This window comes from Bombina bombina, chromosome 10, assembly GCF_027579735.1.
Source record: "Bombina bombina isolate aBomBom1 chromosome 10, aBomBom1.pri, whole genome shotgun sequence".
NCBI lineage: Eukaryota > Metazoa > Chordata > Amphibia > Anura > Bombinatoridae > Bombina > Bombina bombina.
This window is the reverse complement of record NC_069508.1, coordinates 98,909,576-98,924,646: the sequence shown is the minus strand read 5'-3', so window position 1 is coordinate 98,924,646 and position 15,071 is coordinate 98,909,576. Positions and strand designations below refer to the sequence as shown.

At 40.0% G+C, this 15,071-nt stretch overlaps 1 protein-coding gene across 1 annotated transcript in view; it reads left to right on the top strand.

The window, feature by feature from the left end:
* RABGAP1L (RAB GTPase activating protein 1 like) overlaps positions 1–15,071 on the top strand; it is a 1,244,335-nt gene that overhangs the window by 891,386 nt on the left and 337,878 nt on the right. The window contains exon 15 of the mRNA XM_053693261.1: positions 10,032–10,106. Within this exon, the coding sequence (XP_053549236.1) occupies positions 10,032–10,106 (75 nt within the window). The remainder of the gene's footprint in view (positions 1–10,031; positions 10,107–15,071) is intronic.

Sequence of the window (15,071 nt, the reverse complement as noted above, 5' to 3'; positions counted from 1 at the left end):
AACAATTTAACAGAGAAATAGTAAATACAATTATATTACGCCGTTTGCTTCTGTGGGAGGCCTTTAGGTCATGGAGTGTAACTTGATGTTTTCCCTTCAGAGAGGCACTCTAACTACTGGTATTCTCACCCTGATTCTTATACCCTTTAAAACTGCTGACAATATACTTTTGGCCATGTTCCAAATAAGGTAGTCTGAACTATTGTAAGCTTTTGCAACTCTCATCATTCCTTTCTATCCATATATGATCTCAGCACTTAGCATGCATAACTATTCCCATAGGGGGCGCTTCCTATCACTAAATCTAAAAATACACTCAAACCGAGATATTAGGTGAAACACATTAACAGGCTCGATCAAAGACCCAAAGTCTGTATGAAAAATGAAAAAAAGTCCTTATTGTCCAACATCCAACAAAAGGCAGCACTCTGTCAAAAGGATGGTCAATCCCTGGTGGTGATGAATCTAAGAAAAGCCTAGTAACGTCTGTACAATGGTAATGCAATGTAAAATGGAGTAATACTCACAAAAATGAAGCACCCAAAGGTGCAAATACGCAGGCTGAATCAATTAGCAGTGGTCCAGCTCACTGTGTGCCCACAGAGGAGGCTCTCAGAAGGAAACCAGCAGGGCAGCAAACCAAGTTTTTATTCCTGTGAGTAATATAAGACAATATCCATAGCCTAGTACAGTTTGAGTATACAATATACACAATTACTGGTCAGACCTACAGAAAGCAGCGCACCTCCAGGTGCAATCAAGGCAAGCTGGAACTTTTCAGTCCCCCAGTAGACTGTACTCAGGTGTAGACGAAATCCATGCACCAACCAAACGATAATATCTGGGTTTGAGTGTATTTTTAGATTTAGTGATGGGAAGCGCCCCCTATGGGAATAGTTGGTTTATATATTTCCCTTTTTTATCTTGTTATTTGATTGGTCTTAATAGGGGTGGCCGAATCCTTGTTTTTGTATACCCAGATAGATTATATTATTTAGGTTATCCTTTTGGGGTTTATTTTTCCTTTTTTGGACTTATATTGTTTGGTTGGTGCACGGATTTCGTCTACACCTGAGTACATTCTACTGGGCGACTGAAAGGTTCCAACTTGCCTTGATTGCACCTGAAGGTGCGCGCTTGCCTTGATTGCACCTGGAGGTGCGCTGCTTTCTGTAGGTCTGACCAGTAATTGTGTATATTGTATACTCAAACTGTACTAGGCTATGGATATTGTCTTATATTACTCACAGGAATAAAAACTTAGTTTGCTGCCCTGCTTGTTTCCTTCTGAGAGCCTCCTCTGTGGGCACACAGTGAGCTGGACCACTGCTAATTGATTCAGCCTGCGTTATTTGCACCTTTGGGTGCTTCATCTTTGTAAGTATTACTCCATTTTACATTGCATTACCATTGTACAGACGGTTACTAGGCCATGTTGGTGCCTCTGTGTCTCCTTTTTCCTAGTGTTTAGGTAGCTGCATTTCCTAATTTTCCCGTCCTTGTTTTGTGGACTCTATAGCTTGGCTATTACTTCTCATATGTAAAGAATGGATTTCGTTGGTTCACTACCTTAGAAAGAAAACAAAAAAATTTTCTTACCTGATAAATCCTTTTCTTTCTTAGTAGTGAAAGTCCACGACCCTGCCAAAAAAAATTTCTATTTTTGGCTTCGGCAGTCCTAGTTTGCACCTCTTCACTCCCTTTATCTCACTTGCTTTTCTTGGATATCTGAGCTACTGGGAGGGAAGGGGAAGTAGGAGGGATAGTTAAAGCTCTGGTTTGGGGTGTCTTTGCCTCCTCCTGGTTAACAGGGGATTAATGGAATGGATTTCGTGGACTCTCACTACCAAGAAAGAAAATAATTTATCAGGTAAGAACAAACTTTGTTTCTTTTGCCTCTTGGTTAAAACGTTTGATTCACAGAGCTTATATGGAGGCAGGTCAGCCTCCACCACAGCAGATTACGGCTCATTCTGCTAGGTCAGTTGCTACTTCTTCGACTTTAAAGAATGAGGCTTCAGTTGATCAAATTTGCAAGGCAGCTACTTGGTCGTCTTTGCATACTTTAACAAATTGTTACCATTTTAACGTTTTTGCTTCCTCTGAAGCAGTCTTTGTTAGAAAGGTCCTTCAGGCAGTTGTCTCAGTTTGATGGTTATGCCTGTTTTTTAAGTACATTATTAAAACATAATTCTTTTGGGTTGTGAATTTATTTTCTCAGTGAAAAAAGACGTTTTTTAAATTCCTTCCTTTAATACAGGTGGTGAGAGTCCACAAATTATTACTCATGGGAACTAATACCCAAGTTGTGGTAGTCCACGAGTAATAAGGAAAACATCATTTATGCTTACCTGATAAAAATAAATAAATTTCATGGTGGTAAGAGTCCATGAGCGCATGGTGTTAATTTTTTTTAGCACATCTTTTTTTCCCCTGCTCCTTTCATGGCTCCTAATCCTATTTTTCTTACCTCACTTGCTTGGCTATACATTAGACTAAGGTATATATGAGGTGTGTGGGGGGGGGGGGGGGTTTATAGAGCTGTTGAGGTTTGGAAATCTTTGCCTCCTCCTAGTGGTAGAGAAGAGTAATTCCCATGAGTAATGGATCGTTGACACTCACCACCATGAAAGAAATTAATTTATCAGGTAAGCATAAATAGTTTTTCCCCCTGAGAGAGCTGCTACTAAGACATAGAGGGGAGATTGGAGTATATGGCAGTGACACCATCACTCCTAGTAAGGAGTTAGTCACAAGGTGTTGCAGGGACCGTTACCTTAGACAACTCCTGTTGGATTGTTGGTATACTCCTTACCTGGTTACTCTGATGTGACGTACACAGCACTGGATGGGCTCTCTACTGGACATTGTATGTCCGTAGTGGGTAAGCGCAGTAGGGTGGGTGCTGGTAAGGTAAAGTAAGTAAGGACACTTTACATTACACTCAAATTGCCCACAGGCTAGTATTAGGTACACCAACATAATGTACATCGTAGCCAGAGGACATTTTACAGACATACCACAGTATACGCTAGACTTTATTTATTGTCTAGGGATTTTAGGAGACAAACTTTTGGTCTAGTTTATTGCATTTAATTATGTGCACTAACGAGATGCCTGAGCCCATTTCTATATTAATAGATATAATAGGTAGAATACATAGGGATTGTAGACTTCTTGGCCTCCTGGGGAGTACTTCCATTCAATATTGGGTATGTGTTTATCTCTTTGCAGATAGTTCCAGGTATTTGTGTACTGTTACAGCCCAATATGGTACCATGGCTGTTTTGAAAGCATAGTAGAAGAACAGACAGCATATATGTAAACATATGCCAGATTCTCCATTTTTAGTCGGTGACAAAGTATGTTAAACTCATAACCCGAGGCTGTGACCATTGCTACGTTGTGGCACACAGCTTCCCCTCTAAGCATTTGATATGTTCTTAGCGCAGGCCGGACCTGTACTATTACTACCCTGTATGGTCTCCCTACTCATAATACCATAAATGAGCTACATACATCACGTCAAATTTATTAGCTTAGATCTTTAGGCTCTACTATGCCAGGAATTCAGGCCAGCATGCAATTAGCTCATTTTTAGATATCTACTAGTAACCCATGTGGTCTTGAGATTTTCCGAATGGATATGTCACTTTGTTTTATTAAAATTTGTTTGCCCTGAGTTATGATGCAATAGCTTACCTTGTTTTTTTAGGGTGACATGTTTTCTGTGATATCTGCAGTTTATCATACCCAGATAACCACCTCACCCCCGCCCCCCTTCCCATATAATAAACCTCCTAGCTTAGGAGGGTTAACTACGCGGTTTATCTCGTCTATACCGCACCCTCATTATATTCTTCATCAGTAATTCTTACAGTACAACATAATGTAACGTATGTACCATTTAGTCTTTGCATTGACTTATCCTTAGTTCCCAGCTATCAGTTGATATTGTTCACTCTCTCAGGTTATTAGTTGGGCCTAAAAACTATTTTCCATGCGTTGTTTAAAACATAATAATAAAAATAAAAGCGTTTTTTCATATGAGATCCGTAAGCTTTATTTCACGATACCTTCCTATATTTATACCATATGTTAATCTGAGGTCCAAGAGGGGCCTTATAACTATCCTGGAAGGTTTATATTGTCTTAGGCATGACTCATATGTATTGTATCTTTATGTTTCCGTATGCTTATTGGATATTGTACCTAGCTGGAATAAATAATGTGACTTTCTGTATGCCTTTAATTTACACCTCAATAAAACGCTTTACATTTTCTTTTAAGTTTCCTTTGCCTGTTAGTATAGCGCTGTAGCAAGCTCTTGTTTTTCTTTGCTCTGTCAGATAACAACTTTCTTTGCCTGTTAGTAAAGCGCTGTAGCGCCCTCTCGTATACCCTGCACTGTCAGTTAACAGCTTCCTTGCTTTTCGTTTTAGCTCTGTAGCATGTTAATTTTCCGGCGCTGTCATTATAATGGTCTGTGTGACTATTAGTTGAGCCCAATCTCTACAGCGCTGTGTTTGTAAAAGATTTAATAATACATGTGTTCTAGCTGATCTACTGTTCCACTATAGGTGGTAAGATTTCTATATTTCAAGAGCAAAGCGTTTATTTGTGCTCATATTTGTTAATTATTGGTTAGTCCTAGTTCATTAGGTTGTCCTCTCTTTTTCTCTTAGGCTTTACTGGTTTAAATATTTTGTATTATTAACGCTATATACAATAAAATATTCTGTTCTTTTTCCCTCCATTACTATGTCTTTATCTATTTGTTATGGAGCATACTCACTTCTTTAGATCCTTTAAAACAGTGTTCCCATCAGCTGATTATTTCACCTGTGCTCCAGGTAAGATATAATGAATATCTGGCCTATTAAGGGTCCTGAGGACTGGAGTTGGGAAATACTGCTGTAGAGGGTAGATACTCTAGTCACTTTTTTAATTTTTTTATTTCAAGCTTGCTTTGCAATTCTTGTAAGAAACACCTTATGCATTCTAATCAAGCTAATGTTGCTCTTACATTTTAAAATAATCTCTCCTCCCTCTGTTTCTTCTCTATAAGGGATTGTTTCAGATTTTGCTCCTGGTTCCAAAAATTTTTGCACTCAACTGTTTCTCATATGTTGGCAGCTATGCCTCCTCCAAGTAAGTCTGACAATCAATCTGCAGTTGATTTATCTACTCTTTTTGATTCTCACAAAGTCAGATGAGCTAAACAGAATCGTATACCTCAGTTTTGTCTTCTAAAGGTGAGTTTGTTTCAAGATATCAAGAATCGGTTTCTGATCAGTATTCAGAATCTTACTCTTTTTTCCAAGCCTGAACATCTTCAAACTTTGCTAAAGGAGGTTCTTTGCACTTTGGATGTTCAAGCCTTCTTAGGAAAACGTTAAGCAATCACAATATTTTCAAGGGGTGGTTCAAACCTGGCATCTCTTATAATCCAGCCTCCAAATTTAAGACTTTTCCTTTTCCAGCAGCTACTGTAGCTTAGAGCTTTGGGAAACTATCCCAAAGGTGGATAGTGCAATTCCCACCTTGGCTAAACAATTAGAGGATAGTACTTATTTAATTTATAAATGTGGTGAGAGTCCATGATCCATTTTTTCTGGCCACTAGGAGGATACGAAGATATAGCAAAACTCCAATGACTCATAAAACCCCTCCCTTGAGGTATTTCTATTTGATATTGCTATCTCTGAGATAATTTCTAAAGAGTGGCCTAATCCTGCTCATAAATTTAAAAGGATGTTTCCTTTACCTGCCTCTAATGTAGAACTATGGAAAACTATTCCTAAAGTAGATGGGGCTAAATGTACTACTATTCCTCTGGTAGCCAGTACCTCTTTTAGAGACCCCATGGACAGGAAATTAGATTTTTTTTATAGAAAGGCTTTTTGAAAGCAGGTTTTCTTTTTATGCCAGCAATGCCTGTTGCCTGTGTTGCAGCGTCTTCTACCCTTTGGTGTAAGGGTTTATTTGAGCAACCTTCTGAGTATTCTAATTAAGTAGAGTTTTCTAACTCAATTGAAACTCTTTTAAACACCTAATGCTTTCATTTGTGATGCTGTTTATGTTAAGATCAATGCTATGACATTGCCAGTTTTGACTAGGAGAGCCTTGTGGTGTAAATTGTGGTCTGCTGACATGGTTTCTGAATCTAGCTTTACCTTTTAAAGGTAAAGTATTGTTTGGATGACATAATTTCTATGGTGACAGGGGGGAAAGGTGCCTTTCTCCCTCAGGATAAGAAGTCTAGGGGATAGATTTATTAAAGGTCAAGCGGACATGATTCACTGTAACGAATCATGTCCACTCGACCTCGATAAATGCTGACAGCATACGCTAGTGAAATGCTTGTGCAATGTAGCCCCCTGCTCACCAGCGGCCAATCGTATCAGATCTGTGGCGGAGAGGTGGCGGAGAAGTTAAGGAGCAATGGTCTTCAGACCACTGCTTCTTAACTTACGTAGAAAGCAGCATCCGCTGCTTAATAATTCTACCCCTAAGGGTACATCCAGGGCTTCTAACTGCTTTCCTTTCTTTAGTAAATCTAAGAACCAGAAATCCTCCATCTCTTCACAGAAGCAGGGTTCTTCCGGTTTCTCTTGGTAGCCAAATCCTAATTGGAACAGATCCAAACAGTCTAAAAAGCCTGTTTCTACTACCAAGTCCGCATGAAAGAAATGACCCCCAATCCAGTTCTTTTAGGGGGCTTGGTTTCATCCTGTTTAGGATCTTTGGGTTCTGAGCATTATTTCCGAAGGATACAGAATAGCTTTCAGATCAAGGCCTCCCAGGGGAGGTTTCTTGTCTAATTTTCCAAGGAATCCTTTGAAGGCTACAGTCTTTTTTCAGTCTATTTCAGATCTGGAGTCTATGGGTGTAATAGTTCAAGTTCAGGAATTGGAACTGGGTCAAAGTTTCTATTCATACCTCTTTATTGTTCCCAAGAAGGAAGGATCTTACAGACTTGTTCTGGATTTGAAAATTTTAAACAAGTTTCCCGGGGTTCTTTCTTTCAGGATGGAAACCATTCAGACTATCGATCCTCTTGTTCAACAGGGACAATTTGTGTCCTTTATAGATCTGAAGGATTCTTATTTTCATACCTTTATTCACAAGGATCATCATCAATTCCTAAGGTTTGCATTTCTGGGCAAGCATTTGTTGCCCTTCCATTTGGTCTGGTTACCGGTCCAGAGTCATTCCGAGGGTTTTGGGGACTCTTATCAGTGATAAGAGCTCAATATATGTCAGAGGTTCCTTTATGGGACAAGATATTGTTACATACTTCATCTTTACATTTAGCAGTATCTCATACAAACAGACTTTTGTTGTTTCTTCAAGTGCATTGTTGGAAAATTAAACTTTTTCTTTAACAGAACAGAGAAGGATGAAGTTACTCTCAGCTTGTGTAAGTCTTCAGTCATTTTCTTTTTTACCTGATAAATTAATTTCTTTCATGGTGAGGAGAGTCCACGAGGCCCGCTATCTTAGATTCCCTGGTCTTTTAATCTGATTTACATCTGTCTTCCTTTTTTCTATTAATATCCAGGGTAATAGCCAGGATAAAACAAGAATGGGCTTCTGTAATACTGGTTGCTCCGGCATTGTCTTACAGAACTTGATATACAAATCAAATTCAAATGTCCTTCAACTGGCCTTGCATCTTTCCTCTCAGGAAGGACCTTCAATTTCAAGGTCCTTTCTTTCATCAAGACCTTAAATCACTCATTGTGACCCAATGGTTATTAAAAGGCTATTTTTAACTTTAAGGGAATTCTCTGATCACCTTGATTCAAGTCTGAAAACCTGTTAGCAGGCGCATTTATCACAAGATGTGGGAAACTTTTCTTGCCTGGTTTGAGACTAAGCATTACAGTAGGAATTCTTTTCAAATTCCTTGTATATTACAGCTTTTTCAGGAAGGTCTGGAAAAGGGTTTATCAGCCAGTTCTCTTAAAGGATACATTTTGGCATTACTGGTCTTGTATCACAAAACGTTTTCTTGACTCTGACATTCTAGCATTTGTCCAAGCTTTGGTTAGGATGAGACTGGTTATCAGACCAGCTTTTCCTCTTTGAAACCTTAACCTGGTTTTACTAGTTCTTCAGGCTCTCCTATCAAGTCAATGTATAGGTATGAAAGGCAAACTGTTATCTTTGAAGGTTCTTTTTCTCTTGGCCATTGTTTTCAGCCACAAGGGTGTTTGAGCTTTCTTCCCTATCCTATGATTCCCCATACCTTATCTTTTATCAGGACAAAGCAGTTTTGAGAACCAACTATTATTTTCTTCCTAACGTGATATCTTCTAACATTTATCAAAAAATAGTGGTTCTGTCTCTCTGTCCAGCTCCAAAAATGCTAAAGAGAAATTGTTTCACAACTTGGATGTGGTTAATGCCTTGAAAGTTTATCTTCAGGTCACAAAAGAACTTTTAGAATTTCTTCTCTATTCATTTCTCTGGTCCTCATAAGGGGAAAAAAAACTCTAGCAATTATATTAGCAGATTGTCTTAATGCTTTGGTTTGTAAAGCATACTTGGTAGTGGGAAAATCCCCCCTAAAGTAAATTACTACTCATTCTACTACTACCTCTCGGGCTTTCAGAAATGAAGCTCCCATTGAACAAAATTGTATGGCACTATTTGGTCCTCTTTGCATACTTTTAATAACTTTTACCATTCTGACACATTTGCCTCTTCTGAGGCTGCTTTTGATATAAAAGCTATGCAGGTTGCCAAGCCTTAACCCACCTTAGCTGTTATCACACCCTATTTCATGGTGGTGTCGTGAACTTCACAGCTTTGGGTGTAGGATCCCACATGTGATGGTGCATGTACTCTCACCATCTAATGAAATAAACAAAATGTAAGCTTACCTGACAAACTAATTTCTTTCATGATGGTAAGAGTCCTCAAGACCTGCCCTTTGCACTTTACTTACTCCCCCCCCCTACTTTTCTAAATTTATCGTTTCTCTTGGCCATATGTGTGACTGAGGGATTATGGGTAAGTGGGAGGGATTACAAGCACTGTTATTTTAGGTGTTTTGCCTCGTAGTGGACTGTACTTTAATCCCACATGTGATGGCTTTTGGACTCACACTATCATGAAAGAAATGATCAGGTTAGCATAAATTTTTTTTTTATCATTTAATCAGATGTTATTAAAAATATATGAAATTGCTCTCTTTTATGCTTTATTTATATGTAATTGTTGCAGAGTACTCAGATATAGAATCGGAAAATGTTTTTCATGAGTTTTACTTCACCCTTTCTGTTTTCTCAGCTCTTTTTGCCTTGTTGCTTACAACTGAGTTCACCAGCATGCAGATGGAGTACTTTTATAGCGTGACTAGGTGTGAGATAACTTTGTATTATGAAAAAGTTTTATACACCTGGCGGTTGATTGAAATTTGAAATCAAATTTGAAATCAAATTTGCAATCAAATTTGATAACCTACTCCTGTTATTTTATGTTGCTTTTGCGATTTTGAATAGTTGGTTTGCCAATAAAGTTGATTTGGAATATGGTTACAAGAGAAAGAGACAGACTTGATGAAAGTAATAAATTGTCATTTAAATGACATGGGGCAAATTTGTGTCCACCAATCACCATCTAGATACCAGTAGTGAATTGCTGCTGATGAAGAGATGTACATATGCTTTTCTTAAATGGATACCAAGGGAACAAAGTAAATGTTTGTGAATGTAAAAGTGTCTTAAACTTCATGCTCTATTTGAATCATCAAAGATTCATTTTGACTTTAATGTCCTTAAATATTTAAATTATCCTTCATTTGTCTATAAAAAATATTCTTTCTAGAGTTCCAAATTATGAATGTGACAAATCCTGCCTTAACTGCCAGTTGCCATAGAGCCGTGTTTTACAGTTCCATCTGATCTAAAGGGATTAGATATTACATAAAGATTCATATTTTATAATGTATGTGGTGAAAGAAATATATCATAGAGAGAGCTAAGCAAATTGTCTAACCCCTCCTTTTGTCTCCTTTCTAGGCATACTCCTTATATGACCAGGACATTGGATATTGCCAGGGACAAAGCTTCTTAGCAGCAGTGCTTCTTTTGCATGTGAGTAAGATGTGAACTGATTCATCAGGCGGGGGAGGCTCTCTAACATCTAGGATGAGAGCCTGGAAACAGTGAAGCAATGCTAAGCATTTAACGTCTTATTTACTGTGCAACTTAGAAAACCGTTATCATTTGCTCTTATCTGACAATATCAAGGGGAAATCAATAGCTACACAACATCTCCTCTAAAAAAAAAATACCTTTTAAATGTGTATGTATTCCTTCTGTATTGCCCTGTTATTTATTCATGGTAATTTTCAGTATTTTCTTAATCCCCCAAAATTGTATCATGTAGTATAGAATGTTTGCTATATATCAGTAGCACCACCAAAATATTTCCCAATGTCTTGCATCCTCTGTAATATATTTCCTTCTTAATACGGGGAGAGTCCACAGCTGCATTCATTACTTTTGGGAAATACAGAACCTGGCCACCAGGAGGAGGCAAGGACACCCCAGCCAAAGGCTTAAATACCTCCTCCACTTCCCTCAACCCCCAGTCATTCTTTGCCTTTCGTCACAGGAGGTTGGCAGAGAAGTGTCGGAAGATTATGGAGTAGTTCCTTATGGAGGGTAGTACTCTTCGAGATGGGACTGGAGGTTTTAGTAGTCTTGTCAGCCTCTCAGTGAGAGCATGGATGAAAGTTAGAGTCCGGAGATGCAGGGAGAGTCTTTCTGCGAAACCATCCCGACTTATATTAACAGCTCAATAAGCAATGACGAGTTTCGCTGCCTTCTTTTTTGCAGTCAAATCCATGTCAGAAGCGCTGCTACAATCTGTCAAACTTAATGGACCGGGTTGCTGTCCCACGATATAGATTCCAGTAAGATTATTTATATTTGTACATGCATGTTAACGTTAAAAGACAGGGTCTAAGTGGGACTCCTTTATCTTTATGGAATCAAGGGTTATTATCTCCTGAGGGGGATTTTAGAACAGTGGGGGCTTTAATCATGTTTGTTATGTGATTCTGACTGCTTATGTGTAGAGACGTTTGTGGCTCATAAGCTATTATGGAACTTACAGGTTACTTTTCAAGCTGTTCAGTTTTATTAGACTGGCGCGCTTTCCCTTAGCGGAAGAGATCCTGCATAATCTACTTAGTCGAGTTATGGAGGACTCTGATATGTTAGAGGGGGTTTCCTCTAATTCAGATTTTGATACCTGTGTATATTGTAGGGAGGCCTGGGTAAACCAGCCCTCTCAATTATGTTCCGTATGCCCCAAAAGGGTGTTCTCGTCTTCCAATGTTGAGATGTTAGAGACCGCTGAGCCATCCACCTCTGAGGATTTTGAATCCCGTGAGGTGTTTTCCCTAGAATCTTTTTCAGTCCCGAATACCGTTACCCCTTCTCCTGAAGGAGGTTTCTTTCCACCAGAGGTTACCACGCAGTTTCGCATGGCCATATCTATGGCTTTAGCGCATTGGCATCTTCCTGCCACATGCAAGCAAAGGCTTACTCTGTGTACTACTACCCAAGGTCCGGCATGTAAGAGGACAATGGTATCCGATCAGTCTTCTGGGGAAGCGGTGTCCTCTGAGGCTTCAGAGGTGCTACCTCCAGGGTCAGAGCCCCCAGATACTCCGACGGAGGTGATTTTTGCTTATAGATTTAGAATGGCTCACCTGCGTGTACTTCTAAGAGAGGATTTGGCGATGTTGGAGGTTCCCAGTTCTGATCCGTCAGCGGAATCTCAGTCTTCTGAATCAGATAGCTAGCTTGTTTAGACGGCTAGAGGGATGGTGATCCTATTCCTTATCGTCTCTATATTTGTTATTTATTTGTTTTTGTATCAGATTCCCAGTTCTGAGCTCTTGAGGAATTGTGTCACATGACAGGCTGGACCTGTCAGTTTCACTTTCCCTTTGGCTAGCACTTGTGTGCACTTGCCTATTTTCTTTTCTAATCCGGTTAGAATAGGTTTTATTTTATTTTATTTTTAGAGCTCAAGATTGTTGTATAATCTCTTCTTAGGAAGACTTTTCGCCTCTGGTACTGGTGATTTCATGGTCACGATTGATGGGATCTTCCGGTGGAAGTTCTATTAAAACCCCCCCCCCCAAAAAAAAACAAAAAACAACAGAACAAAAACAAGGAAGGATGTCTCTGGTCGGGGTGATGTTCCCTCTATATGTCTGAGGCTATATTTAAGCTTCTGAGCTTATATGTTTTTCTGTTTATTATTCTCAGTTTTCTGGCCCTGCTAGAATTTTCCGTTTGACCCTTGAACAAATATGTAGTATCCTACATATCGGGCTGGTCCTGGTTGGGTATTAGTTATCTCTGTTCTTTTTGAGATTTAAAACAGTTATGTTGTATCCTAAATAACAGGCTGGACCTGTTTGGGTACCAGTTACCTCTCTTCTTTTTTCTATTCAAGAGGTTGTTTCCTTGTTCCCTTCAGTCCAGAGGAAGCCCTTCTATCCTAGATGTCAGGCTGGTTCTAGTTTAAATCATCTTGTTTGGGCATCTGATTTTGGACCCTGTGCAGTCCAAGTGACCTACGAGTTAATATACTGCTTAGCAAAGCTGTTGCTTTGGAGTTTGAATTCTGCTGTGGCAGTTTTCTTTAGAAGCTGAGTTTTTCCTCTCCTGATGGGGGGGGGGGGGGGTCAAGTGACTTTTTGGGGTCTTTTTCCCGGTTCCTTATTGCAGGGCTGACATTTTTTCCCCTCTATTAGTGCTCCATAGAGGTTCTCTCATTCTATTAAGTTTCTATGCTCTCTATGCAGAGTTTATTTATTCTTCCTCTTGAGGGTTGATATACGGTTCTCTCTTCCCTTATTCAAGGAGATAGATACTTTCCTGTCATCATGTTGAGGAAATCCGTTTTTTAGGGACCATATCGTTTTCAGTAACCTAGTTCTGATCCTAGATTTTTCTTGGGATCTAGGTTTTTTATGCAGTATCCTGTGTCCCTGGGTTCTGGTTGCTCCTGATTTTTTACATTTCTGGTTTTCTCCATCGCCTGCTAGGAGTTTTAAGGAATTTCTCTTGTCCTTTCCATCCTTTGCGATGGATTTGGAGTGGAGTTCCCAGGGTAGACTCCAGGGTGGTTCTTTGGATGCTGTTTGATCTTTCACCCTGCAGTTTTCCTTCAGACCTTGTTGGTACTGTGGGAGGGTGATGTTTAGCCCAGTCCGATTCTTCGGCTTGGCATTGTTGCTTATCTACCTCACAGATTTTCATAGCTTTCGGGATAGGCCGCACCGGTCTCCAGTATGCAGTATATCTTTTCCTTTTCTGGGAAAATTAGCTTTGGTCTACTGGGTCGTTTTTTATTTATCACTTCCACGGAAGTGGGAGAATGTATTCTGGGATTTCTTCTTTTCTTTCTAGGGAATCTTTGGTCACTCTTTCTACTCTGAGGACCTAATCTTCTACGTTTATACCAGTTGGGGTCTTTCTGAGATAGATCTTTTTTCTGATTCTGAGAGTTCAGCATGAGGTAGAGGGATTCTCCTTCGGTGTGTACCTTCGATCTGGATTCCCCTAAATGTTTTTTCAGATCTCTACCTTTGGTGGAATCAGAACTAGGCTCTCCGGGCGCTTGTGCCTATCCCTGTTTTTTTCCCTTAGGGGATCGTGGTCAGGGATTTTTAGGTAGATCTCTGGATATTTTAGTTGCTTGGGAATTTTATTCTTCCTTGTTCTCTTCGACTATGTCACTCCTTCTGGGTTGACTCAGTCTGTCAGGAGCAGGCATCAGGGTATCTGATTGCTCCTTTTGTGCTGCGACTTCATTTCGTGGTTTGGTCTTCTCCATTGTGAATGCTCCTTATTAGGGGGATTGGCAGGGTCTTCGACCTTGGGTATCCATGAGAGGGGTTTTTCTGAAAGGTGTCAGTCCTTTCATCAGCTCCCCCCCCCCAGTTTTGGTGGGGTGGTGTTGATTCTCTCTGATTTTATATCTCTTCTTGAGGGTCTTTCTTGTCCCTTTCCAGGATGTCCTGGAGAAAAGGTTTCTTGGCCGGTTCTTGGATAGGACGGATAGTTCTTATAGCATGAGGGTTAGCCTGGCTGCCTAACAGACATGCGGTTACGGGTTGTGTCATCCGTCGCCTTCTGCCCTGGTATGTGGACTCCTAAGCAGACTCTAGATATCTGTTTTCTTTCCTGTTCCGAGGTTCTTGAACTTTTGGTGTTCATTTACTTTGCTAGGACACGGACTGCGGTCAGGCAGTTGTGTTCTATTCTTTTGCCTTTTTGGGAACTTTTTGTTAAGGATTTGCATCGGTTCTTTGTATCAATGCAGGAGATGGTCCTTGAATTTTTTTATTCATTGACCTGTTCTGTTTTGTGGAGTATTCTCTACATGTTGTAGTCTCTCTTGCAGTCTGGTAATCAGCTCTCCTTATGGGGTTTTCGTTCTAAGGAGATTTTCTCTTAGGGTTCTGCAAGGTGCTTCTCCCTCTGTGTGCTCCCTTTTTTCTGGGATCGTGCCTCGAAATCTTTTCAGACTTTCTTTAGCATAGTCAGTTTGTTTCTGTGTCTATTCCTATTTGGAAGTGTCAGGGTTGGGAGTCTTGGTTGTCTTCCTTGTCGTGTTTGTGGAGTGTCCTTCGCTTGACCTCATAGACAGCAGGACTCTTGTCTCCTCAGAGGTTTTTGTTTCTCAGTTTGAAACCAGTGACTTTGTGTGGTCTCTGGAGTGGACTCTTATGGTCCTAATTGTTGGGTAGTTACTTGGTCCTCCTAACATTTTTTGTTTCGTTCCTTTGCTTCTGTTCGGGAGATTGGGTTTGTTACAGGTTGTGGTGCCCTCAGATTTGGGCCGCTTTTTTGGTTACCCCCCCCCGTTAGCATTCAGTGTCCTCTATAACTTGGGTATTGTCTTCTCAAAAGTAATGAATGCAGCTGTGGACTTTCCCCGTATTAAGAAGGAAAACATAAATTATGCTTACCAGATAATTTCCTTTTCTTCTGTACGGGAAGAGTCCACAGCTCCCGTCCGTGTTTTTC